This window comes from Hippopotamus amphibius, chromosome 12 (assembly GCF_030028045.1).
Source record: "Hippopotamus amphibius kiboko isolate mHipAmp2 chromosome 12, mHipAmp2.hap2, whole genome shotgun sequence".
Classification (NCBI taxonomy): domain Eukaryota; kingdom Metazoa; phylum Chordata; class Mammalia; order Artiodactyla; family Hippopotamidae; genus Hippopotamus; species Hippopotamus amphibius.
In genome coordinates, this window is record NC_080197.1 from 87,431,741 (window position 1) to 87,459,311 (window position 27,571).

The 27,571-nt window shown below is 44.0% G+C and overlaps 2 protein-coding genes across 2 annotated transcripts; one reads left to right on the forward strand and one right to left on the reverse strand.

Moving 5' to 3' along the window:
* Window positions 1-3,787: 3,787 nt before the first annotated feature.
* On the reverse strand, window positions 3,788-18,033 carry LOC130832679 (von Hippel-Lindau disease tumor suppressor-like). Its single transcript, XM_057701310.1, has 2 exons — window positions 17,969-18,033; window positions 3,788-9,646 (listed from the first exon to the last, which is right to left on the reverse strand). Exon 2 carries the CDS (start codon window positions 7,552-7,554, stop codon window positions 7,054-7,056), a length of 501 nt encoding a protein of 166 aa, XP_057557293.1. The 5' UTR covers window positions 7,555-9,646; window positions 17,969-18,033; the 3' UTR covers window positions 3,788-7,053.
* On the forward strand, window positions 9,963-25,618 carry FAM186B (family with sequence similarity 186 member B). Its single transcript, XM_057701311.1, has 8 exons — window positions 9,963-10,570; window positions 11,384-11,609; window positions 15,552-15,734; window positions 17,860-19,519; window positions 20,005-20,197; window positions 22,042-22,217; window positions 22,948-23,133; window positions 24,604-25,618. Exons 1-8 carry the CDS (start codon window positions 10,475-10,477, stop codon window positions 24,653-24,655), a joined length of 2,772 nt encoding a protein of 923 aa, XP_057557294.1. The 5' UTR covers window positions 9,963-10,474; the 3' UTR covers window positions 24,656-25,618.
* The last annotated feature ends 1,953 nt before the right edge of the window (window positions 25,619-27,571 follow it).

The window sequence follows — 27,571 nt, forward strand, 5'->3', positions numbered from 1 at the left end:
AAATTTCATGTGGTTTTTGTGTTTTGTTGTTTGTTTGTTTTTTGGCAGTGCGGTGAGACTTGTGGGGATCTTAGTTCCCCAACCAGGGATGGAACCCGTGCCCCCTGTAGTGGAAGGGCAGAGTCGTAACCACTGGGCTGCCAGGGAGTTCCCAAACTTCATGTGGTTTTCCTGGTAATACCTAGATGGCCACAGATGAGGGCCTAGTCCTGTTGTTTTCAGACATTATTATTGAGACCTCTAGGCATAGCAGAAGTGGTTCAGAGGTTCCACAAACTTTTATCAATCACATTTTATTTTTACAGTTTTTCTTTTTTTAATGAAGTATTTTTTTAGGACACGTAGACCTCTTGGTGTCTGTGTATAAATCTTATATAATTATTTTAAAGAATCAAATAGTTATATAAGATTTGTTAAGGAAAACAGCAGAGCCCTGCCTCCCTCCTGGGAGTCAGCCACATTCAGCTCTTTTAAACTGTTTCTATTGGCATTTACTTCATATCTCTGGCCCTGGTCCAGCTGTGTCCCTTCCCTCAGGGTGAGGAGTCCAAGGGGATATGCCTATTCAAAGCCCACTTACCCCTTATAGCTGATACTCTGAATACCTGGGACCCTGGAATTCCCTGCCCAGCTTGCTTCCTGGGCCTGGGCCAGTTTCTTCCTTGGATCTTTCCTCCCCAGGGAGACCTTGCTGATAGTATGGGCATCCCTAGGCCTGAGGGGTAGCCAGTGGGCAGCTGTTTACAGCAAGAGGAGTGAGCACAAGCTGGGGTGTCCACAAGATGCTGTGCAAGTGTCCCTCATTGCAGGACAGAGGCAAGGGCAGAAAGGAAGGGGGTCAGGCAAGAACTAGGGGCTAGGGGCTGCTATTTTCTACTGTAGAACTCTGAGGATCCCCAAAATTCTAATTTAGAACCTGGCCTTTCAGGTAGGTCTTTATGAAAGTGTATTTGTAAAGTTAGGAGTTTAGAAGTTATTTTATTTCACAGTGTGTTACCTTAATTTGTAACATTAAGATATGTAGTATATGAGAGTCTCCATCTGTAGTCTTGCCCCAGCCCCCACAAATAATAGGGGCAGATTTGAGGATTTAACTTTTTTCCCTTCCTCTCTCCCCACTGCTTGTATCTTATTCTCATCTCCTATCTGCCAAATTTATTTCAATAATTTTTGTTAATTCAGTTTTCAGTTCTTATAACACTGTGACTACATATGCTATTCGTAGTTGAGCCATATAGAAAACTTTCTTATTCTTCCTTTTCTGCACTTTTTATTTTTCCTGGAATTAATAATTATCTTGGGTTTTTTGTTGTTGTTGTTTTGTTTTTTAGTTTGTTTAGTTTTCTATGTATTTATCACAAAATCTGCCTCAAAGTCTTCCCCCAGTTGCCTAAATCTCTTCTCAGAATATCTAGATACAGGAGCTATTCTATCAACTTCATCTTCTTGAAAACATCTCTGCTGGAGCCTTCTGACCCGCTCCAATCTGAGTTTATCTCCCCCTGCACATCTGGCAACCTAGCATCTCCTTTCTCATCCCCCTGGGCATTTTCTTTGACTTTCTCCTTTGTTGGATCTTTTATTTGCCATTTTCCATATATTTCTCCTTCTTGACTTATATTCCCTCTTTTTGGAGGAGATCATCTTCTGGAAGTTTCCTCAGAAAGGAGGAGATAAATTGTTTTGAAACTTTGCATGTTTGACATTACCATTATTGTGTTCTGACACTTTATCCATTGTTTCACGGGGACTTGAATTTCTTTGGAATTATGACAGCATTGCAACATGACCTTCTAGCTTTCCTCATTTCTCTTGACATGTCTGAAGTCATTTAACTCCTTACCCTTTGTAAATGACTTTTCCCCCCCTCTCTGAACTTCTGCTTGTCTCCAGTGGTCTGAAATGGCAGTGATATGTCTTAGAGAGGCTATTTGTAGCGCTGGGCACTTGGTGCCCCTCACTTCTGGGAAATAATTTTGAATCGTCCCATTGTGATTTCTTCCCTTCCATTTTCTCTCTTATTTTTATTTTTTATTTTTGGAACTCCTGTAATTCAGATGATAGATCTGCTGGCTGGTCCTTCTCACTTCTTGTTTTTCTCTCCTACTTTTCATCTTTTTTACTTTGTCTTCTGGGAGATTTCCTCAATTTTCATCTTCCCATTCTTCTACTGAGTCTTTCAATATTTTAAAGATTTACTGTCCTCACTTTATTTTTGTTCTCCAACTATTCCTTCTTATTACACCTTATTTTGTTTCAAAGTTGCAGTAGCTTATCTCTGACACTATTAATAATTTTTAACTTTTCTTCTTTTGCATAGTCACTGTTTTCTCTTAATTTCTTTTTCTGTGGTTTTGGTCCCTTTCATGTTAGATTCTTCGCTTGACGGTCTTATAATCCTTGGTCGTCTGCTTACATTTAAGGATGGGTTACCAAAATCCCAGTTAGAGGCGTTTGTGCTCTGTGGGCTCAGGTACATGGGTGGGGCTTGTCTCCAAGAGCTTCACTGCAGGGAACCTCTGATGCCACATCTTTAGGCCTCCCGTCTCAGGGTGGTCAGCAATCTGGCACAACTAATTCCATTTGCCATATGGTTGCTCCACTACTGCCTCAGGATACATCCTTCTCTAGTCTGTCAGCAGCCACTCATCCATATGCTTTACAGCTTCCTAAAGTCTTTCGCTCTTGTCTCCTCTCCTGTTTCCGTCTTTGCGCATTTATGCCTTAAAAAAAGCCCTTTGCTATAGTTTTAGTGTATTTTTAGTGGAGAAAAATTAGATACATGTGTTCAACCTACCATTTTTACCCAGAAACTTTAAATATATTTTAACTATTTTTAAAACAGTGGTTTACAATGTATACACTCAGATGTCCTACATATCAAATCTTTGGGTTTGTCAAAACAGGCTTGTTGATGTCGAATGATTTTATAATACAGAGATATCACAAAATTGAACTTATAAATGTATTTTAATAAGACATTGCTTTTATCTGTTTTAGATAGTGAGGTTCTACAAAAGGCTTTGCAAAAGTGGTTGCCTGCTTTTTTTTTTTTTAATCTTTATTGGAGTATAATTGCTTTACAGTATTGTACTAGTTTCTGCTATACAACAAAGTGAGTCAGCTATATGTATACATATATCGCCATATCCCCTCCCTCTTGAGCCTCCCTCCCAACCTCCCTATCCCACCCCTTTAAGCCTTCACAAAGCATCAAGCTGATCTCCCTATGCTCTGTGGCAGCTTCCCACTAGCCATCTATTTTACATTTGGTAGTGTTTATATGTCAATGCTACTTTCTCACTACATCCCAGCTCCCCCCCCCCCCACCCCGGTGTCCTTAAGTCCATTCTCTACATCAGCATCTCTATTCCTGCCCTGCCACTAGGTTCATCAGTACCATTTTTCTAGATTCCATGTATATATGTTAGCATACGGCATTTGTTTTTCTCCTTCTGATTTACTTCACTCTGTATGACAGACTCTAGGTCCATCCAACCCACTAAAAATAGCTCAATTCCATTCCTTTTTATGGCTGAGTAATATTCCATTGTATATATGTGGCACATCTTCTTTATCCATTCATCTGTCGATGGACATTTAGGTTGCTTCCATGTCCTTGCTATTGTAAATAATGCTGCAGTGAACATTGTAGTACATATATCTTTTTGAATTATGGTTTAAAAAAAGGTTTACAAACATCTTTCCTGGGCTGGTGATCAACTAGTGTGACCCTTGAACTGTGGTGAAGATGCTGCTACTGGCCTGAACGACATGGGAGAGGGACTTGGAGGAAGGCGCATCCCAGCCCCAAGGGTAAAGGGAATGAAAATAGAGAAGACTTGCCGCTTGAGTAAAGAGAAAGGGCATTATAAAACATTGCATTTTTAAAAATCAGTTTTATTGAGGTATAGTTTACACAAAATAAAATTCACCAATTTTAAGTGTAGGGTACAGTGAATTTTCACAAATGTACAATCATGTAAACACCACCATCATGACATAAAACATTTCCTTCCCTCAGAAACTTTCTTCTTTCTCTTTTGCAGTCAGTTGCTTCTGCCTCATCTGGCTCCTGGCATCTACTGATCTGCCTTCTGTCACTATAGTTTTGCCTTTCCAGAATTTCATGTAAGTGGCATCATATAGTTTGTGGTAGTTTGTGACTGCCTTCTTTCATTTGGTATAAAGCTTTTGAGGCTGTCCATGTTGTTGCATGTATCAGTAGTTCATTCTTTTTTAATGTGAAGTAGTATACTTCATTGCATGAACGTACTACAGTTTGTTTATGCATTCACCAGTTGATGGACATTTAGGTTGTTTGTAGGTTTGAGCTATAACAAATAGAGCAGTTTATGAATATTTGTGTGTATAGGTCTGTGTGTGGACATATGTTTTCATTTCTCTTGGGTAAATACTTAGGAATGGGATTGCTCAGTTGTATGGTAATGTATATCTAACTTTTAAAAAACTGCCAAACAGTTTTCTAAAGTGGCCGTACCATTTTACATTCTCACCAGTGATATACAAGGGTTTCATTTTCCCAACATCCTCAACACTTGGTATGGTCACACTTTTTATCATGCTTAACAAGTCATGGTTTTAACGTGTGTTTCCCTAGTGACTAATGATGTTGAGAATCTTTTCATGTGCTTATTTACCAATCGAATATCTTCTTTAGTGATGGTGGCTATTCAAATCTTCTACCCTTTTAAAAAACTGGATTGTTTTCCTTCTTGTAATTGAGTTATAGTAGTTCTTTATATATTCTGGATACAAGTCCTTTATCAAATACATGTTTTGCAAATTTTTTTTTCCTGGCAGCAGCTTCCATTTTATTTTCTTTTATGTCTATGTTCTGTCTATGTTTTTCTTGTAATATTTGTGTCTGGTTTTTATAGCAAGGTAATGCTAACTGCTTAAAATGATTTGAGAAGTGTTTCGTACTGTTCAGTTTTCTCAAAGAGTTTATATAGAATTGTATTATGTTTTCCTTAAACGTTAGGCAAAAAATTTACCAATAAAGCTATCTGGGGCTGGAATTTTCCTGGAGGAAAAGGTTTTTAATTACAAATTCAATTTCTTTAGTAGACACAGGACTTTTCAGGTTGTCTCTTTCTCTCTACTGAGTTGTTTTTTGTTTTGTTTTGTTTTGTTTTGTTTTTTAAGATCACAGTCTCTTAAGAGCAATACATTTAATACATTCATAAGATTTCAAGTGAGTACATACATGCTACAGATTTTCAATTTTCCTTGGACAACACAAAAAACACAGCACTCAAATCGCAAGTTTTAACAGGAACATGAAATCTCATTTTGACACAAAGCTTACAAAAATAATAAGACCAACATTGAACTAATCCAGCACCAGCAGGCTTCCTTAAATCTTCCATCCTATCCCATTTTTGAAATCATGGCTGCCTTCTATACCAGAATTTCTTCTTCCCCGCACAACAATTCAACAAAAAAATTAGATAAAAAAATTAGAGGTATGTCACTGAATGACTATCACAACTAAAGAAAAAAAAAGGCGCACTTATTTGTTGAATGTTGAAAGAGGAGAATAAGATTAGGTGGGAAAACTGTAAGGCATTTGATTCATTCACTTCACTCTGATATCAGAGCGCAGGAATTGTGCTCAAAGGTTAGCAGAAGGAACTAACAGAGACACCAAGAAATACCCCATTATTTCTAAAAGGAAGGCTGTACTCGTGTCTATGAAGAGCTTATAATACCATGGAAAAATATTTAAGTTATAAAGTTAGATGAGAAAGTAGAATACAAAACTGTATATTCAGTATGATCTCAACTACCTAAATCTAAGCCAAAAAAAGGCTGAAAGTTCAAAATGTTAAGTTAGTGGTTATATTTAAGTAGTGTACCTACTTGGATCTTTTCCTTTTATTTTTCTGTCTCTTCCAACACTTTCTCTACTGGGGAGTTTGTTATTTTTAATGATTAGCTACCAAAAAAGGATGCCGGATAGAAGTATTGAATTAAGAGTTAATGAATTTAAGTCCAGCCTATAGGAAAGGATCTGTGCATGTATAAAATTAGAAAACATTCCAGGTACTCTCTGAATCCATGGTGTGTTGGCAGTAACTTCCAGAAGCTGGAGGGCTTTGTCCTCTCCTCCAGCCAGGTGCAAAGTGTCATCAGATCCTGCCTGATGAAAAATTGCTGCATCAAACAGAAATGCCATGGATTTACAAAAAGGAACAGAAATACCCACACTTGGCAAAAACCTATTTATAGTACAGGAGTAGCTCTTTAATGCTATGATTAAACAAGGGGACGGCTATTTTCTCCTATCTTCTTTGCAGATAGCAAGTTTCAAAAAAGCTATCATTACAAGAACCGTAGAAAGCTAATCCTGGCTTAGAAATGGAAATAAAACAGCCCTGCGACAACACCGGACTGAGAAAAGCCACAATTTAGAAAATTATAAAAACTGCTTTCTATAAAAATGATTCCCTTTAAAACATTTGTTTACTGTATATACTTTAAGGTCCCCACTACCAACCCCCCTCAAAAAAAAGGGTCAAAACCTCTAAACCTTTCTACCAAAAACAAACACGGATGGAAGGCTCATAATGTGTGAGGCATTGGGGTCTCAAAGAGCAGACAGATTTGTCCCTGCCCCAAGGACACCTGGTCTCTCAGAGCGGGAGGTGCGCACATCACCAACCAGAAACAGGAATGAAAAGCAGATGCCACTGCTTCTTACCACTCAAGAATATGCTGTAATTCTTACAGAATTACTTAACACAAAAGTCCTTACACAGAAACTTTCATGACTCGCTAGGAGGCAAAAACACAACAACTTTCCCTTGATAAATACTTCTAGAAGGGACAGGCATTAAATTACATTTTGTGATATTTGCCCTTAAAGATCACAAGGCCTAGTAGTGAGGTCAGTTAACTTTCTTTTAAGCAGTGGAGCATTTTTACTCCAAGAATGAGACACCCTGAAGCTGAGAAAAAGCGACCAGTTCTAGATCTAGATCAAGACTTGTCAGGACTGTCAAAAGCTGAGACGCAGGAGTGTAAATTTCAATTAAAATCTTCCGTCTGCTCTGCCATCCACTGATTTTCAATATGCTCCTGTGTCAACCGCTCCAGGTCCTTCCACACATTTGGGTGGTCTTCCAGATCTTCATAAAGGGATCTCACGATGTCCAGTCTCCTGTAATCCTCAGGCCTGACTAGGCTTCGCACAACTTGGAGGCACCGCTCTTTCAGGGTATACACTGGCAGTGTAATGTTGGCAAAAATAGGCTGTCCATCAACATTGAGAGATGGCACAAACAGCTCAGTTTGGTTAACTAGAAGCCCATCAGATGTCCCAGCATCTCGGAAGAGCCAAAGGTGACCTCGGTAGCTGTGGATGCAGCGGCCCGTGCTGGGGGGCAGCGTCGGGTAGGGCTGCGGCTCGCCGTCAAAGTTGAGCCACACGGGCAGCACCAAGCGCGGGCTGCGGTTACAGAAGGTGACCTGGGACGGCTCACGCGTGTTCACTGAGTGCAGCGCTGGCCGCGGCCGCCCGGCCTCCATCTCCTGCTCAGCGCCGGGCTCCTTTCGGTGGGACGCCTCCGGGCCGGCCTCCTCCTCTATTGAGCTTTAATAGATTTTATTCTTCAAGGAATTTGTCCGTTTCATCTAATTTACAAAGTTTATTGGCAGAAAGTTTTTTCATAATACTCTCATTATTCCCATTATAGAGTCTGTAGTGATGTCCCCTTTACTATTCCTGATGTTGGTAAATTGTGTCTTCTCTGTTTTTTTCCCCCTGGTGAAAGCTGGCTAGAGCTTTATCAACTTATTAATCTTTTCAAAGAACCAGGTTTTGGTAATTGCATTGTTTTCTCCATTTTTGTTTGTTTTCTCTTTTATTTTACTCTTATCCAAATGATTTCCTTTTGCTTCAGTTTCTCTGTTCTTCCTTATCTAGTTTCTTCCTCTAAGCACTGCTTTAGCAGCATCCTACAAATTTTGGTATGTCATGTTTTTATTTTCACTCAGTTCAAAATATTTCATAATTTTCCTTGTCACTTCTTTGATTCATGGATTACACAGAAGTGTGTTATATAATTTAGAAATATTTGGGAATTTTCCCAGATATCTCTCAGTTATTGACTTATTTAATTCCATTGTGATCAGAGAACATATTTTGTATGATTCTAATCTTCTTAAGTTTATTGATATTTGTTTTATGGTCCAGATTATTATTCCATATGCATTTGGAGATAATATATCCTGATGTTGTTGGGTGAGATGTTCTATAAATGTCAATTGAGTCAAGTTGGTTGATAGTGTTTTTCTTTTTTTTTAATTAATTAATTAATTTTATTTGTTGGCTGTGTTGGGTCTTCATTGCTATGTGCGGGCTTTCTCTAGTTGCTGTGAGCAGGGGTTACTCTTCGTTGCAGTGCACAGGCTTCTCATTGTGGTGGCTTCTCTTGTGGAGCACTGGCTTCAGTAGTTGTGGCGCATGGGCTTTGTTGCTCTGTGGCATGTGGGATCCTCCCGGACCGGGGCTCAAACCTGTGTCCCCTGCATTGGCAGGTGGATTCTTAACCACTGCACCACCAGGGAAGTCCTGATAGTGTTTTCCAAAACCTCTATATCCTTACTTTTTTTTTTTCTACTTTTTCTGATTCCTGAAAGAAAAGAGTTAAAATCTGACAGTAATAGTGGATTTATCCATTTCTCCTTTCACTTCTGTAAGTTTTTTGCTTCATGTATTTTGAAACTATGTTATTAGGCTCATATATATATACACACATATATATAGGTTCATATATATATGTAAGATTATGTCATCTTTATTAGTTGAAATCTTTATCATCATGGAATATCCCTCCCTTTTTATCTTTGCTAAAATCTTTCATGTTCTAAAATCTGAAATTAATATAGCCACTCTGGCTTTCTTTTGATTAGTATTAGCATGGTTTATTTCTTGCCATCTTTTAACCTGTATGTGTCTTTTTATTTAAAGTGTGTTTGTTTTAGACAGAACATAGTTGAGTATTGGGTTTTTCTTAATTGAATCTTATAATCTGTCTTTTAATTGGCTTGTTTAGGTCACTTATTTGTGATCTAATTATCAGTATGATTAGGTTTAAAAGAAAGAAGAAGTAGGGAGGGAGAGAAGGGAAAAAAGAAAGACCCCAGGCTGGGACAGAAAATCAGGTTAAAGTCCTGACTCTGGGCTTTCCAGCTCTGTAACTTTAGAAATCTCATAACTCTGAGCCTCAGCTGGCTCTCACATGTTTGTAAGGATGAATAAGTTATTTGTAACCTACAACATGCTCTGAAATCATATAGACTAAAGGCCCATCCAGGGACTTCCCTGGTGGTCCGGTGGTTAAGACTTCGCCTTCCAATGTAGGGGGTTCGGGTTCAGTCCCTGGTCAGGGAGCTAAGATCCCCCATGCGTCACAGCCAAAAAATCAAAACATTAAAATAGAAGCAATGTTGTAACAAATGCAATAAAAGACTTTAAAATGGTCCACATCAAAAAAGAAAAAAAAGCCCATCCAGTGCCAGATGTATAGATAGACAGGTATCCACAAACCAGGGTGTGAGTGCCTCGAAGACAGAACTAGGTCTCACTCTTCTGTATTTCCAGCATCTAGCCCCATGCCTGGAACATATAATGTTACCAGTAAGTGTTCACTGAGTGAATGAGGCAATGAAAGAATTAACTTTGATTAAGTCAATGAGTGATAGTATATAAAACACAGGTGGATGTCAGGTGACAAGTTATTAAGTGGCTATGGCACTGCCAAGAACTGAACTTACAGTGTTTAATTCAATTCCTTATCTGTTAAATGTTTCAGTAGCAAGGAAGAATAATTTGCACATATATGTATTTTTACTTACATATTCATGAATTCAACAAATGTTTATCAAGTGCCTACTCTGTACCAGGCAAAGTTCTAGTCCTGGGCATACAACGATGTCCATTTTAATCATTTGTTTTTAAAAAGCCTCTGGCAATGATGATTACTTTCACTGAAAGTGCTGATTAAACCCTGATCCTGGTGCAAATTGAAATATATTCCTATTAGTTATTGATTGGCTGTAATTTTTTTAAAGTCCTCTTTGGGAAAATAACTTTTTCTAATTGTTTTTTCCTACTTTTAGCCTTTAATATTTAGTTTGGGGGCATAACATTTAACGTTTTTAAAAAGCAACAGGTTAAGTTAATGTATATTAGGTGATGGATAAAAAGCTAGATAATCAAGCAGATAGGTGACAGGGAGTCATTCTTCCCATCAGCCTGATGATGTCACTGGAGAAAAGAAGGTCCGTTGGAACCTGATGTCTGGCAGTTACAGGGAGCTGTGGCTAGGAAGAGGGTACTCAGGACCTGCCCTGGAGTCATGAACCCCCAGGCAGCCAACATCGTGTGTCCAGGCCCCTGTACCAGAGACATAGGACATCTTTGTGACTGACAGAGTGATCCAGAATGGAGAAAGATAAACCCCCACAGTTGGTGACCCCTGCGTCGGTGAAAGCGATCATCTCCAAGATTGAGGCTGCCCATCTAACTCGGGCTCAGGAGGTAACCCCTGAGATGACCCTTCTCTTGGGGTCTGATGTGAAGGCTGGAAACTGATCCCAGATTTGGGCAAGATTCCAGCTCTGGGCCCTCAGGGGTCCTGGGATCCTCAGCAGGCTGGGTTTGTGGACAGAATAGTGGAGGGTGAGCTGGAATCAGACCACCTCCCAAGGCAGGGGTGGGCCCAGAAAGGGGACAGCACACAGAGAAGCGCTAGTATGGCCCTGAGATACACAGTGGTGGGTCCTACCAAGGCAGGAGGAGGGGCCCAGTGTTCAGGATTCGGGGTCTGTTCTTGGCAACCTGTCAGAGTCCCCCAAGCTGAGCCCTAGAAATTCACAGGGAAATGGCCAAAGATTCAAATCACCCTGCACATGAGGCTCTAGTGCATTTTTTTAATGGGAACCTCTGATCTTGAGGATTTTGGGGGGCCTCATTTTTCTAGTCTGTTGCCTCTGGATCCTTGTGAGGAAAAATGTCCAGAAGTCCCCAGAAAAATCTGAAATTCTGAAGAAATGTTTGCTGTGGATTTTTAGTGTTCTCTCCCTGACCTGGTCTTAATAATCAAAATGACAATTATTTAGAGCTAACACTTATTTTATGTGCCAGGCGTTGTCCTAAGTGCTTTACAAATATTGGTTCATTTAATCTTTACAAAAACCCTGCGATATAAGTACTATAATGATCCCCACTACAGATAAGAAAACTGAGGCCCCAAGAGGTTAACTGACTTGTCTAAGATCACACGACTAGGACATGGCATCTGGCGCCAGAGTTCACACCCCTGAATGCTACAATCTGCTGCCTCCCATGTAGGATATTTCTTCCCAGCTCTCAGACATCTTGGACAATGTCAACTGTGTCATCAACCGCTTCCAGGAAGAATTAGGATATGATTTCAAAAAAAAGGCGAAATCTCACCAGACAGAGCGAAAGGGAAAGAACAGATTCATCTTGCTGGAGAAAATTACCTCCTTCTCCAATGATGCTAAAACTAAAGAGAAGCACTTGTATGAAATTCTCCACTGGCTAGGTGACTGGGGTGAGTTTGTAGGCTGGGTGCAGTCCTGAGGGTGGGTGCCTTGCCCGCAAGATGCTGGTCCCAGCTCACTCAGCCTCCTTTCCCCACCCTAGGTCAGCATTTGCTGGGAGGGGAGTGCAGGGTGGTGGGTGCAGTAGGAGCAAAAGACACATCGTAGTGCCTCTCCAGTGACATAGTCTCCCACTCATGTTGTAGCACATCACCTCTGTTCCCTAGAGAGGCAAACATGTAATTGTCCAGAACATAATAGACTGTGATATTAGGTGCATATGTGTTGAAGCCTAAGTCATGGGTTCATTATTACATCTCATTTTTTAGTATGATAGAAACTAAATGCAAACTCACACTAGTTTTTTATTTTTCCAGCTTTATTGAGATGTAATTGACAAACAACACTGTGTAAATTTAAAGTGTATGTGTGATTATATATATAATGCATATGTATATAGTGAAATGATTATCACAATAGCATATCTTCTCACAGTTCCCCTTTTTCATGTGTGAGGTGAGAACATTTAAGATCTGCTTTCTTAGCAAATTTCAAATATAGGCATACCTTGGATATTGCAGGTTCAGTTACAGACCACCACAATAACGTGTATACCATAATAAACTGAATCATATGAATTTTTTGTTTTCCCAGTGCAGATAAAAGTTATGTTTAGACTATACTGTAGTCTATTAAGTGTGCAATAGCATTATGTCTAAGAAAACAATGTACATACCTTAATTTAAATATACTTTATTGCTAAAAAGTGCTAACCATCATCTGACAATGCAGAATTTGCACAAACCTTCAATTTTTAAAAAATGCAATATTTGCAAAGAGCAATAAAACAAAACTCGATAAAACAAGGTATGCCTGTATACAATACAGTATTGTTAACTGTAGTCACCATGCTATACGTTAGATCCCCAGAACTTATTCATCTTATAATTGAAAGTTTGTACCCTTTGACCAGCATCTCCCCATTTCTCTCACCTCCCAGCCTCTGATAACCACCAATTTACTCTCTGTTTCTGTGAGTTCAACATTTTTTAGATTCCACGCACAAGTGAGATCATACGGTACTTGTCTTTCTCTTTCCGACTTATTTCACTTAGTGTAATACCCTCAAGGTCCATCCATGTTGTTACAAATGACAGGATTTCCTTCTTTGTTATGACTTAATAATATAGATCTTCCTTAGCTTATGATGGGGTTATGTCCCCTATCATAAGTTGAAAATACCATAAATCGAAAATGTAGTTAATACACCTAACCTACCAAACATCACCACTTAGCCTAGCCTACCTTAAATGTGTTCTGAACACTTGCATTAGCCTACAGTTGGGCAAAATTATCTAACACAAAGCCTATTTTATAATAACGTGTTTAATATCTCATGTAATGTATTGAAGACTATACTGAAAGTGAAAAACAGAATGGTTGTATGTGTACAGATGGTTTTAAGTGTATCCGTTGTTTACCTCTGTGATTGTGTGGCTGCTCAGAGCTGCAGCTTGCTGTTACTGCCTACCATCATGAGAGAGTATCGTACCACATATCCTAGTGTGGGAAAAGATCAAAATTCAAAATTTCAAGTATGATTTCTACTGAATGCGTATCATTTCACATCATTGTGAAATCAAAGAATGAGTTGAACCATCGTAAGTTGGGGACTATCTGTATTTCATTATATATACCACATTTTCTTTATCCATTCATCCATTGACTGACACTTAGGTGGTTTCTGATTTACTACTAAGGAGTTAATATCCAAAATATATTATTTGTTCTTGTAAATAATGCTTCAGTGAACATGGGCATGCAGGTATCTTTTGGAGACAGTGATTTTGTTTCCTATGGATATATATCCAGAAGTGGGATTGCTGGATTATATGGTAATTCTATTTTTAATTCTTTGAGGAACCTTCATACTGTTTTCCAAAATGGTTATACCAATTTACATTCCCACCAAGAGTGCACAAGGGTCCCCTTTTCTTCACATTCTCACCAATACTTGTTATCTTTTGTCTTTTATACATAATAGCCATACTAACAGGTCTGAGGTAGTATCTCATTGTGGCTTTGATTTGCATTCCCCTGATGATGAGTGATGTTGAACACCTTTTCATATACCTGTTGGCCATTTGTGTATCTTCTTTAGAAAAATGTCTATTCATATCCTTTGCCCATTTTTTAATCTGATTATTTGGGGTTGTTTTGCTGTTGAGTTGTATGAGTTTCTTATATATTTTGGATATTAACCCCTTATTAGATATATGGTTTGTATATATTTTCTCCCATTTTGTAGGTTCAGCCTTTTCACTTTGTTGATCATTTCTTTTAACTATGCAGAAACTTTTTAGTTTGAGGTAGTTCCACTTGTTTATTTTTGCTTTTGTTGTCTTTGCTTTTGGTGTCATATCCAAAAAAATCATTGCTGAGACCGACCAGTATCAAGAAGCTTTTTCCCTATGTTTTCTTTAAGGAGTTTTATGGTTTCAGGGCTTGTATTTAAGTTTTTAATTAATTTTGAGTTAATTTTTGCAGGTGGTATAAGATTGGAGTCCATTTTCATTTTTTTGCATGTAAATGTACAAGTTTACCAGTACCACTTATTGAAGAGATTATCCTTTCCCCATTGAGTTTCTTGGCTCCCTTGTCAAATATTAGCTGACTGCATATGCATGGGTTTATTTCTGAGCTCTTGATTCTGTGCCATTTGTCTATGTGTCTGTTTCTATGCCAGTGCCATAGTGTTTTGTTTACTATAGCTTTGTAATATAGCTTAAAATTAGCCTGCAGCTTTGTTTTTCTTTCTCAAGAATGCTTTGGCTATTTGGGGTTTTCCATATGAATTTCAGGATTGTTTTTCCTAGTTCTATGGAAAATGCCATTGAGATTTTGATAGGGATTGCAGTGACACTGTGGATGACTTTGGGTAGTATAGACATTTTAACAATATTAATTCTTCTGACCCACGAACGTGGGTTATCATTCCATTTATATGTGTCTTCTTCAGTTTCTTTCATTAATGCCTTATGGTTTTCACCATAGAGATCCTTCACTTGCCTCATTAAATTTATTCCTAAGTATTTGATTGTTTTGATGCTATTGTAAATGGGATTGTTTCATTTCTTTTTTGGATAGTTAATTGTTAGTATGTAGAAATGCAACTGATTTTTATATGTTGATTTTGGATCCTGCAGCTTTATTGAATTTGTTTATTAGTTCTAATTGTTTTTTGTGGAGCACACTAGCTATTTTATAGAGGAACTCAAGGGTTATATTGAAAGTACTGAATGGATACTAGGCCAAACAGCACTGATGCCAGCTGTAAGCAACTGGTATAGCCATTTGGGTGTGGACCAGCTGTATGCAGCCCTGGAGCCAGGTGCTACCCCTGTTAAGATCAGAGTTATCCCATCAGGAGACCTCAGTCTGGTGTGAGGTGTGGTGGATGCTGCAGTGTTGGAGGAAGATGATAGGGATCTGCCCCACCCCTCCTCACACTGCCCTGCTCAACCCCCGAGGAGCTCTCAGTTCAGTGGTCCTTCAGCTGCACCCAAAAACTAAGCAGGGCTGTTGACTCCAGTTAATTCATTTAATTCTCCAGACATTGGACTAGGCAATGAGGATAGAGCAATAACAAGACAGGTGCATCCCTGGCCTCGTAGTACAACAATACTGTTCAATGTCTCTGCATATTTTCTACGTGGCAGGTCTCATGTTAATCATTTCACTTGTATTAGCTCATTTAATCCACACCCAACCCTCTTCTGGCAAGGATACTAAGGCTCAGGGGAATAAGTAACTTGCCCGACATCACACAGCTAGTAAGAGGTTAAACCAATCCAACCTCAAAGCCTGCTGGTGTATCCCCTGTGCTATAAGGCTGTTTGGGGCTCACTAGAGGACAGATTGTTCTCAGCCTGCACCTCCCACTCTCTCTCCAGGTGACAGTCTGACCTATGAGATCAAGAACAGGAAGAGTGAGGAGGAGGAGGAAGCCCTGGATGAATGGATCGAGGTGATGGGGAAAGTGTTACCTCTCTCCCTCATTGCCACCAAAGGAGGCATCGAGTCTCTCATTTCCCTTTGTTCCACTCTCATTGAAGGACAAAGGAAAGGGGCACAAAGTAGGTTCTGGGAGCACCTGGCAGGGGAGCTGAGTGGGGTGGATGCCATCTCAAGGAAAGAAGTCACACACCAGGGTCTATGGGAGTCTTTCTGATTCTCCCCCATAACAAAAGCTTTAGCTGAGATGGATGGTCAGTGGTAAGAGAGGGTGGGGAACCCACGCTGAGAACTGAGCAGTTCTGGGCTATCCCTCAGGGCTGGAGGAAGGTGTGATGTGGAGACAGGTCCTTGTTGGTGCTCCCTGGAGTTACGGCCTCATGCAGGTTCTGGGGAACAAGACTAGAAGGCCAGAAAGGGTGGAGTTTATAGCCAGAGCGTGAGGAACGTCCTTTCCATAATCCAAACCCAGCTGCAGAGCCAAGAAGTCTGGTGAGACTCAGCTGGAAGCCCTTCTAGAACCTTCTTAATTGTGGCTGCTCCAGAAGTGGCCAGTCAACAACATGGCTCAACCTTGAAATATTACTCCTGTCAGCACTAGAAGAGACCTGAGATTATCTAACTGTCACATTTTGAGAACATTAGATGAAAACATTGAAGCTCAGAGAAGAGACGTGACCACAAGGAAAGCCTATGGCAAAACTAGGCCCCACACATAGGTTTTCTGGCTTCTTAATATTACTCAAGAGCATGGGCTTCAGAGTCAGCCAAACCTGAGTTTGAATCCCAATTTTTAGCTGTGTGACTTTGGGCAAGTTATTTCATCTCTCTGAACCTCACTTTTCTCATATGCAAAGTGAGGAGAACATTGCCCACTTCACAGGGTTCCACTTGGTGCGAGGCATCTGGCATCATGCTTAGAACACATGCAGGGCTTAATAAACAGTAGCTTACATTATCATTTTACCATTGATTCTCATGGCCAGGTTCCTTACCAGTCAAGCAAGGTCAGTAGTTTGGGGAGGGAGGAAGCAAGGAAAGGTGATGGAGAAGGAGACAATCTCTCCTACTATCCTTGCCATATTATGTCTTGAAACATAGTTATTTGTTTTCTTGATTTATTTCCTTGCTAGATTATAAACTCCTGGAGGGCAAAGGCTGTATCTTATTCATTTTTTTAAGGGATTAGTTATTGAACAATGTCTATGTACCTGGAACTGTGCTTGGTACTAAACATGCATAATCTACTTAAGTCCTATACAGTAGATGCTATGATTATCCCCATTTTTCAGAAATGGAGGTGCTGAGAAGTTAGGAAACTTGCCTAAAGGAAGAGGTAAGGATGGGATTCAAGCCTAAGTTATCTGATTCTAGAATCCATGCTCTGAACAACTAGACCATATGGCCTCTCTAACAGCATTGGCTAAATGCTAGCTTGACTTCAGTGTCATTTAATTTCCATATTTCCTTTAGCCCCTCATCCAAAGTTAGCCAGTGTTTTGTCTGCTAGTGATGTTAATTAACTGAATGGGAAATGAATGGATGCTCCAAGATAATCAGTCCAGCAGCTCTACACATGGTAGATCCAGGGGGATACAACTACGACCATGGACCATCCCTGAGGACCTGAAGTCTGTGTACAGATGCGTTTGAACACAAAGGGCACAATCTGTGTTTATGTATGTTTTCCTGCTTTCATTGAAGTATCAAAGGAGTTCATGACCCCCAAAATGGAGAAAGACATTAGTCATTGAAAAAGAATGTGAACAGTTGCAGGACCATGTGATAAATTCTCTACAAACACAGTCCAGTGGTAACAGGAAAGGGAAATAAAACTTCTCAGGTGATCTAGAGTCTAAGTGCCAGGTGGGGTTCCAGAGTTCAGATAGTTAGCAATAGGTAGCCAAACAGAGATACTGAGGCTGGGAAGTAGCATGATTAGACAAATAACTCTACTCCAGGGAAACATGGAGGATCAGGAGTGAGTTGAATTGAGTTGAACTGGGTCAAATAGGTTCAGACCCGTCTGGGCCCTGTGCAGGTGCTGACAGACCCTGACTGTTAAGCTCTGAGGCCAGCAGAGATCTCTCCTGACAATATCTCCCCTGGCCTCATATAATGCCCCAGCTCCTTAGTGCCAAAACCCTAAGAGGGTTGGATGGGAATTTGGCCAAGCAGGGTCTGGAGAATCAATATAATCTTGGATCCATGGGTGCTTATTGCCTTTGTTCTCTCCACCTCTGCTAGTGTTCAAACGCACCTTCTGGCAGGGCTGGCAGGAACAAAGCCCACAAAAAGCAATATGCAGCCCTCAGCCACTGAGCCCGGAGCAGATGCTCCAGGACAAGCACACTACCTGCATGACAGTCTCCGAGGTGAAGTCCATGCTGCAGGAGCTCCTGGACTCCATGATGTTCAACCAGGGGGAGGTTAGAGCCATCAGGTACATGTCTGCTGTGGTAGAGAACCTCAACAAAGCCTTGATCCTCCAGCACAAGGAGAACAGGAGCCTGGAGGCCAAATACAAGCACCTGAAAACAGAGATGACCAAAGAACTCAGCAGCCAGAGGCTCTACTTCCAGAAGTCCCTCCACGTCCTTGAGAGTAAGAGAGATGCCCTACTAAAGCAGGTAGAAATTCTAGGAGGAAGGTATCATGACCTTCTCCTGATAAAGCATGCCCTAGAGTTTCAGCTGAAGAAGGCTCAGTCTTCTAGAGGTCAAGCAGAAGACTCAGTCAAGATCTTGGTTGAGTCCCTAGCCACTGCCAAGAAAGAGGCCCTCCCAAGGAAAGAAACAGTTATGGAAGAAACCCAACAGGAACCTAAGAAGGAGGGGCAGTTTTCACCACTCTCCCCAAGTCCCATGGCCACAGCTTGGGACAGTAGTGCTAGGCTTTCGACATATCAGCCACATTCCACCATGACGATGCAGTCAAGGATTGCAGATGTGTACAGCAGCAAGGACACTGAAAGTCTTGAGCCTGCGTTGCCATCCTCCATGGATCACAAGTTTCCTAAGAAATGGGAAATACAATCAGCAGAAAGCTCAGGCCACAAAGGCAAGGACCAGAAGGGCTTCTTCCAGGAAGTGGCTGAGAGAAAAGAAGGACTCCAGATTAAGTCCCATTTTCAGAAGCAGCTGTCCCCAGAGAGCTCTAGAAAGGTGGTCTTGGAGAGCAAGGCAGAGCACCAGGAAGAGGAACTCAGCTGGGAGAGGCAGAGGCAGCAGTGGCTGGAGGAGGAGGAGATGTGGCTGCAGCAGCAAGAGAAGTGGGCCCTATTGGAGCAGCAGCACCAGGAGAAGCTGTGGCAGTGGGAGGTGGAGGAGGTGGCAAGGGAGCAGCAGCAGAGATTGAACCAGGAGCAAGGGGGCCCATGGAGGGAGCTGGAACAGACAAGAGAGGATGTGGAGAGAATTATCTTCATGCCCACCAGTCAATGGAGGGACTTGGAGGAGGCATCATTGGCACCTCCACCAAGCCGGGCCCAGTCTGCTGGCCAAGGCAGGCCACACTTGCCCAGGTCCCCGAAGACCCAGCAGCCTGCCCCCAGAAACCAGAGGACCATGAGTTCAGCTGAGTTTACCCAGAAACCACGGGCCCACCGGGTCCCCACGAAGCCTAAGAAGTCGGCCTCCTTTCCTGTCACGGGGACAACCCTCCGGAAGGTGACCCAGCCCCCTTTGCATATATCCCCAGTAACTCTGAAGGGGAAGGTGTATCATATGGACGTGGAGGCCCAGAGGAAGAATCTGCAGCTCCTGACTGGGGAGGGTCAGCTGGGGCTGCCCCATTACCTACGCAGCAAGGCGCTGGAGCTCACCACCACTACCATGGAGCTGAACACGCTCAAGCTGTGGTGCCTGTGCCATAAGTACATCCTCTACAGACACTTCCAGAGCCTCCGGTAGGTCCTCCCTGGTACCCACCGGCACCCCCCCCGCCCCCCGCTGCGATATGTGGGCAGAGCCAAAACCCAATGAGAAAGGAGGAGCATGGGGCAAGGGGGATGGGGAGAATCACCGCAGGCCTGGACAAGGTCCCCCTGAGAGAGGCGACCTGCAAAGGACACCTGACCTTGGAGACTTGGGCAACCCTGAAGGTGTGGGAGGTCAAACACACACCGCCCTCCCTCTAGTGAGCTTTCCTCTAAGCCTATCTTCCTGTCTTCTTACTGCCCTGTCCACAACCCGCCTAACACGCTCCCCCATTTGCCTTACTTTCTCTTCCTGTTTCCAACCCAGCCCGAGGCTCCTCACCTGACACCACCTCCTGCTTCTCTGCTCCCTGTTTTCCCCAGCTCTCACAGATACAGAGTCATCTCTGGTTAACAAAGAGTTGGGGGCAGGAGGAGGCCCCTTCACCCACTAAATCACTCCTCTCTCTTCCCAGACAAGAAGTGATCAACCGTATACAAGTCATGCGAGAAGCTGGGGCTGCGCACAAGGCCCGGAACCTCTGCATCTTCCTGGAAAATACAGACCACCTGCAGAGCCTCCAGCTGCAGGCCTGGACAGATAAGCAGAAGGACCTGGAGAAGAAGTGCCAAGAGTGCCTGAACAGCATGGTGACCATGTTCCCCAAGGTGGGCCTCCTGCCCTGCAACCTCAGGGGTCAGCACAGCCAGCAGGGATGGGGCCAGGATGGAGCCGTGGGGCTGTGGGGGTGTGCCTGGGGGCAGGGGAGCAGATGAGAAGTTAGCAGATTAAAGCCTCTGAACCAGGAAGAGGGGAAGGCAGGAGGCAGCCTGAGTGTAAGGAAGGCCAGTTTTCCTATCTCCATATACAGGGAGAGCAACAGAGGGAGGGACCCTCTCAAAGAGCTGGAGAAGAAAGCCTCTCCTGGAGGGGAGGTAGCTGGAGCTTGCAGTCCTGACTCTGTGCATCTCCCTGTCCTGCTCCTGTTGCATCTGGTTGCTCTCCAGGCTTGGTCACAGCTGTCTTCTTCACCCTCATGCTGGGGACTCCCTTTGCTTCTCTCTAGGGACAGCTCCCCTGCTTTCTAGATAGCAGGTCTCCCTTGTTTTAGTGGAGCACCTTCTCCAGTCACTTCCTGACAAAGGGTTCCTGGCATGTAAAATCATTGGGACCCTGGTTGTCTGAAAACGTCTTCACTTAACATCTACCCTTAACTCTTCATTGACAGTGTGCCTCGATATAGAAATCTAGGTTAGAATTCATTTTCCTTCATAATTTTGAAGGCACTGCTCATTGCCCTCTAGGTTTTGGTGTTGCTGTTGAGTGTCCAAAGTCATTCTGAGTCTTAATCCATTGGATTTGACCCATTATTTTAATTAAATAATTTATTGGCTGCGTCAGGTCTTCGTTGCTATGCACAGGCTTTCTCTAGTTGTGGCGAGCAGGGGCTACTCTTCATTGCAGTGCACGGGCTCCTCATTGCGGTGGCTTCTCTTGTTGCAGAGAACGGAGCACAGGCTCTAGGCATGCGGGCTTCAGTAGTTGAGGCACGCGGGCTCAGTAGTTGTGGCTCGCAGGCTCTAGAGTGCAGGCTCAGTAGTTGTGGCGCACGGGCTTAGTTGCTCCACAGCATGTAGGGTCTTCCCGGCCCAGGGATCGAACGTGTGCTCCCTGCATTGGCAGGCAGATTGTTAACAACTGTGCCACCAGGGAAGGGGTTTGACCTATTCTTATTCTCTAAGGGCTGCCTTCAGTTTCCTCTGCTCTCCCCTGCTATCATGGTCAGAAAAGCAGGAGGCTAGCTGATGGCTTGGACGGATTGTAGAACCCCACAGCAGTGACTCGGAATCTGCTGAGATCTCCTCTAGGGTTGGGTCAGGAGGTAACCCCCCCGAGGCCTGAGCAGCAGTGGCCGGAGTCTGGGGGAAGCAGTGTCCTGAGGGATTCAGTGTAAGTGCATCAGGCAGTTGGAAGAGCCTTGGCCATGGAGGTGTCTCCCAACTCAGTTTCCTATCGCCTTATACTAGTCCTGATCACCTCCTGATCACTAGGTGTCTTGACTTGCTAAATTGGTTTTGAGGTTGAGAAGGAAAGGGACCATATATAATAATTCTTTAGGTGGCTCTGAGGGTTCCTCAGCTCCTTGCCCAGGACCAGGGTGGACGCTGAATGACAAGACATGGAGAGCATCCCAGACACAACCTGGTCCCTTGTCATGAACCCCACGAATCTCTCACAGTTCCAGCTGCTCTGGCTTCCTTTAGTTTTTTCCTTGCTGTTTTGCCTATTGTCCAGATTCTCCACAACAAAGGAGAAAACAGGAACTAAACCAGCAAATAACAATTCAAGGAATTTCTAGGAAATGCAATACCCTGAGGTCCCAGGGGTCTCTAGTTGGAGGCATTCCTGGGCCTCACCCTTTCTGCTCAGCCCCGAGTCAGACAGTGCCTCCTCCGGCACTAGAGAGAGAATAAATTCCTGTCTCCCTGATGCTTCTGCTGGTTCCTCTTAGCTCCAGCAGGAGTGGAACGTTAAGCTGCACACTCCTGTGGTCACCTCCCCAAAGTCAAGGAAAAGCAAGCCTCCTCCGTCCTTACTCCTGCACACCCAGTCCAGCAGCCCTGCCTGCAAGCGACCCCTGGAGCTCTCTAAGACCAAGCAGAAATGTGTGTCTCTGAGGATGGCCCAGTAGGTGCACGGAAGCTGGGGACTGGCTGGGTGGGTGGGGAAGCAGGGAGCAGGGGTGACCAGACTGGGTGGGGGGCGGGGGGTGGGCAGAGCTGGCAGATCAGTGAAGGTACAGACAGGCAAAGCTCACGCCATGAGTTGCAAGGAGCGCGGCTTCTCAGCTGCCCTGCCCAGCTCTGGCCATTGGCCCAGATGGGGATATGTGTGTGTGTGGTGTGTGGGCTTCAGGGGCCAGCCTGACCAAGTATGTTTCAACTATGCAACCAACTATGCAGCTGAAAGACTCCTGGGACCCACAGCTGAGAACTTACAAACATTTCTATCTTGAGCATTGGTCTGGCACCTGTCATTTGTCGGTGCATATAAATAAGCCTGATCCTTCCTACCATGTGACCCCTGGGCTGAAAGAGCGACACCATGAACTCCTGGGCAGCCAAGAAGAGCCACACCCACACCCACCCTAGTGTGGCAGGTTCAGGGCTTCAGCCCCAGGGCATGTGCCTGAAGAAACAGGGGCTGTCTAAAGGCAGCCTCTTCCAGTAGTTCCTCAGCTAGAGGAGACCCAGGGAGGTGAGACTCAGAGTTGGGAAGGGGAGAGATGTGGTGAGGAAGGCAGTGATAACTATTTGAGAAGGGAAGAAACCCTGGAGAGCTTGTTGCTTCCCAGTCTCTCCCTTTCTATAAGTCTAACTCTTCATCTCTTTTTACACTCTCAACCTTCACACCCTAGCCAACAGGGGAACCAGATGGAAGCCATGTGGAAGACTGACGTGGCCTCCTCCAGTCACCCAGTAGAAAAGAAGACCCCCGCCAGCCTGTCCTGGGACCAGCTAGGGGGGTACCCAGATATTCCCCGGCTGTTGGCTTTGGATGTACATTCCTCCTACCACAAAAGCTTGATGTCCCTCAAGACCCGGTAAGATGCAAGGCTGGATAGTTAAGTTGGATTCAGGGAGATCTGCCCACCAAGGCAGGGGCCAGAGTACACACTTCCTGTGTCCAACCGCCCAATAGCTATCTTTCCAAACATTAATAATGACCTCATTTACTGTGCCACATCAGACATGAGCTTGGGTCCCCACACCAACAACATTCTAGTTCTCTCAAAGGACTCCACATGGCGTCTCAGAAGGTCACAGCAGAAGTTTCTCCTCCCACTTGCTTCCTGGGCTGCACAGTAATTGCTCAAGAGGTGTATCTTGCCCTAGGCCTGGGGGGTGGTTCTCAAGGAGAGCCAGGTGCAGGTGTGGAGAGATGAGAGAGACCATGCATCTCAGGATAAATTGGGCCCGTCTTTGGCATTGTCATTTCCTTACTGCCTTCAAGAACTGCCCCTGGGAAGAGCAGCTGAGGGGAGGGAGGCAGGACTCAGTGGGCCAACAAGGGGCTTTTCTGGTTAGGAAGGTTCAGCTATTCTCTTGGCTTGAAGATGTCAATATTGAAGACTCAAGGCTGTTTCAAGGAACCTTTCTAGATTACTAATCTCCGTTGCCTCTTGTGGCTCTGGCCCTGCCCCAGTTAAAGATCTTTGACAGGGATGGGAATTCCCTGGCAGTCTCATGGTTATGACTTGGCGCTTTCAGTGCCAGGGCCCAGGTTTGATCCCCAGTCGGGGAACTAAGATCTGGCAATCCATCCATCAACAATATCTTTGACAGGGAGAGGGCACTGAGGCCTGCCAGTGTAGACCTAACCAGAACCAAGGCTGCAAGATCCTGGTGCTGCCACCATCCTCTCAGCAGGAACTTAGGGAAGACAGGGCGGCATGGCAGCATCAAAGGAGGCTGGTCCTTGGCTGTGGTTCTGCTCTGAAGTGGGCCCGAGAGTCCCAGCTAGACATCAACATTATAGCCCACCTAGTACATAGATACCTGGTTTTCAATTCCTGAAGGGTTTCCCTGGGGGCTGGGGGGGGGGGGGGGCGGCGTTAGTTGATGTGGATACATCAAACAGAATTGAGAATAACCAAAACAATACTGGCCGAATTTAGTAACCCAGAAATCTACTGGGGCCACACCCTGCTGAGATTTGGCTAAACTTGCCCCCGCCCTAAAACGAGCCCCCGCCCTAGCACCCCCCTGGTGGTCACTCTCCTCTCTGAGCTCCTTCTCGCCCTCTGCACCCCTGCCAGTGCCTGGGCTCTGCTCTGCATCTGTTTCCACCTGAGGCAGCAACCCCACACACATAAATATGTGCACATAAAAAGCAAGGATACACACTCCACGTGACCCCAGGTGTTTCATGATGTCGGTAACTTTTTGAAAATATAGCGGGGCGAGGGGGGGAAGGGATTGACGATGAACAACACCAAAGAGCAACCTCCTTTCTTCCCCTCCCGCTTTGGTATAACATGCAAAATTCAGAAACCCCTTCCTGTCTCCCACAGGGCCGTTCCGCCTACACCCAGGCCTCCAGGGGGATCTCAGCTTCAAACTTAAGCACTAATCAAAATATTGTTCCCAGCAAAGACAGCTTCTCCTCTCCAGGGGAATTTAGGTGAATACAATTTTCTTCCCCTCTTTCTAACTCTATACAAGTTTATTCAGTTTATCACACCGTCAGGTGTAGAGGCCAGGCCCTTGCTGCTTCTGTCTTCTTTATCCACATGCTAGGCTGGCACCACCTACCTGTGTGTCAGGCTGGTCCTCGACAGAAGAGAGGGTTTATAACTTGGTTTCTGGGAAGGAACCAAGATAGGGGTGGAGAGGAAGAAACATGGATGGGTAGGAAGGATCAGGGAAGAGTGAGGGGAGGGAAGAGGGAGTATTCTGTGACATGAAACGAGAGGAAGATTCACAAGAAAAGCAGCAGAGCCCCTGGAACATGGCAGAAATGTTGTGTTAAGCCGTCCCACGTCTGAGTCCGTCCAGGCCCAGTCCTGACTGGTCTCCCAGAGGTAACTAGGGAAGCTCTCGGGTGGGCTGGGTGGGCACTCACATCTCAGGGCCTGGTCTCAGCTGCTCCCCAGTCTGTAGCTGTATTAACTCTTTCAGTGCCTCAGTGACTCAAAGGAAGGCCAGGAACCCCCAGAGGGGTCAGCTGAGCTTGTTCCTAGAAAGTCAAACGAGTCCTTCCCTGGAACCCTAAGAAGCCAGAAGGATCACGATAATCCCAGTCCCCGCTCCATGCCTTAGCTAGTGATTCTCAAACTTGCAGGTTCCCAGCTGGTGTTTTTAAACAGACACTTTGGGTGCTGCTAAGTAATCCTAGAACTTTGAGAAACACTGCTTTCCTCCTTCAGCCCCCAAACTGTACATTTTTAATAAAATAGAGATGTATTTATTTTTAAAATAAATTGCTAAAACCCACACCTTCCCAACTCATTTCTGGAACCAGGTCCATGACCACCTGGCCACTGACTTAGACGCCAGTCACAGAGGAGTCCCCGAGTGCTGTGTCTGCCCTCTGGGAGCCGACCAGCCAAGATGGCTGTGGTTAGCGCCTGGCACACAGCGGGGCTCAGTAACTCTTCGGTCCGTCAGAGACACGGACGAGTAAGTAACTGATTGCTGATGATGAGCGTGAGGGCCCAGAAAACAAGAACCAAAGAAGATCCTGAGGACAAGTCAGAGCCAGCGGTGACTGGGTGGGGCAAAGTGAGTGCACCTTGGAGGAGTGAGGACAGAAATGCAAGAAATGGAGACACAGAGGTTCAAAAAACTCTCGATGGTGTGGGCTTAGGAGGCCATCCTTGCCAAAGGTAAGACACTACTTTGGTTGGTTCATACACCTTACGAGCACCATCCCATCCTCGCTCTCCCTCACACTTGGCCACCTGCCTGTCTCCCAGTTGGCTCTGCCCTCCCCTTCCTCTTTTTCCTACCCAGCCAGGCCAGGCCTAGGGACCAGGCACAATAAAACATTAGCTAGGAAATTACCATGTCTTCACGGGACCCACAATCCAGTGATTCTGTTTCTTAGGAATGGCACCCATCCGTGCTCCCAGCTTAAGGCTGAAATTCTGAAAGGAAGAGGAGGATGTGGGATGCATACAGATGACCCTTGGATGATGCCAGAGTAGGGTTTGATTTTTGAGCCATGGCCTAACGTATCACAAGGAAGCCTGGCGGAGGGAGGAAGGTGAGAGACTTTTCTAATACAGGTCACACACGCTGGACAGCTGTGGCAGGGAAGGGCCATTTCTAGCCTTTCAGGCTTATTCTTTTCTAGAGGCCTCACCCTGTTGCAACCAATGTATTAAAATGCCCTCATACTAAATGTATTGCTTTATAATTTGAAGGGATTTTTATAACTTTGTTTTGGAAAGTAACTGGCTACGAGTAAGTTTTTTAATGTGTAGTTGATTGACTTCTCAGCAATCATCATGCATAGAGATGAAATCGAACAAGTTTTGTAAATATGATGGAATATTTTGAATATTTGACAGAATAATGAAACTGACAATATTATGTTTTATAAACATTTAATTACATTTTAAAAATATTTTGTTATTTTGGTGCCAATGACATTTTTATTTATGTATTTCTATTTATTTTTTAAGCTGCACCATGTGGCATGTGGAATCTTAGTTCCCGACCAGGGATTGAACCAGTGCCCCCTGTAGTGGAAATGCAGAATCCCAACCACTGGACCACCAGGGAAGTCCTGCCAATGAGATTTTTTTTTTTTAAGATTTTATTTTATTTTATTATAATTTTTTTTTTCCTGTCCTGAGTCCCTGGTCATGAGCTGTAATTTTTAAGGCAGATCTGCTTAAACTTTTTTTTTTTTTTTTTTTTTGGCCATGTTGGGTCTTTTTTTTGCTGTGCCCGGGCTTTCTTTTTAGTTGCAGTGAGCAGGGGCTACTCTTCATTGTGGTGCTCAGGCTCCTCATTGCCGTGGCTCCTCTTGTTGTGGAGCACAGACTCTAGGCGCGTGGACTTCAGTAGTTGCAGCACGTGGACTCAATAGTTGTGGCTCACGGGCTCTAAAGCACAGGCTCAATAGTTGTGGTGCACGGGCTTAGTTGCTCCGCGGCATGTGGGATCTTCCTGGAGCAGGGATCAAACCCGTGTCCCCTGCATTGGCAGGCAGATTCTTAACCACTGCGCCACCCAGGAAGCCCATGCCAATGAGATTTTTAAAGATTTCATACGTTTTCATAGGCTCTTGGCACTGTGCTTAAATTAAGGTGCCTGGCAGCTAAACCTGCTCTGGTGGTGGAAGACTTTGACTCTTTGGATGTCCTTTAGCAAGTTCTCTGGCAAGCAAGGAGAGTGTCTGATAGATGGGCCAAGCCAAGAGGGTTGAATTTTGGTTTTTTGGGGGTTTTTTTTGGCTGTGTTGGGTCTTTGTTGCTGTGCACGGGCTTTCTCTAATTGTGGCGAACAGGGGCTATTCTTCGTTGTGGTGCA

Bases quoted from the DNA above. Each gene is read 5' to 3' on its own strand.
- LOC130832679 (XM_057701310.1), bottom strand. From the start codon at position 7,554: ATGGAGGCCGGGCGGCCGCGGCCAGCGCTGCACTCAGTGAACACGCGT.
- FAM186B (XM_057701311.1), top strand. From the start codon at position 10,475: ATGGAGAAAGATAAACCCCCACAGTTGGTGACCCCTGCGTCGGTGAAA. The intron at 15,735-17,859 runs GTAGGTTCTGGG...CACCTCTGCTAG, and splicing joins ACAAAGGAAAGGGGCACAAA to TGTTCAAACGCACCTTCTGG. The intron at 22,218-22,947 runs GTAGGTGCACGG...TTCACACCCTAG, and splicing joins GTGTCTCTGAGGATGGCCCA to CCAACAGGGGAACCAGATGG.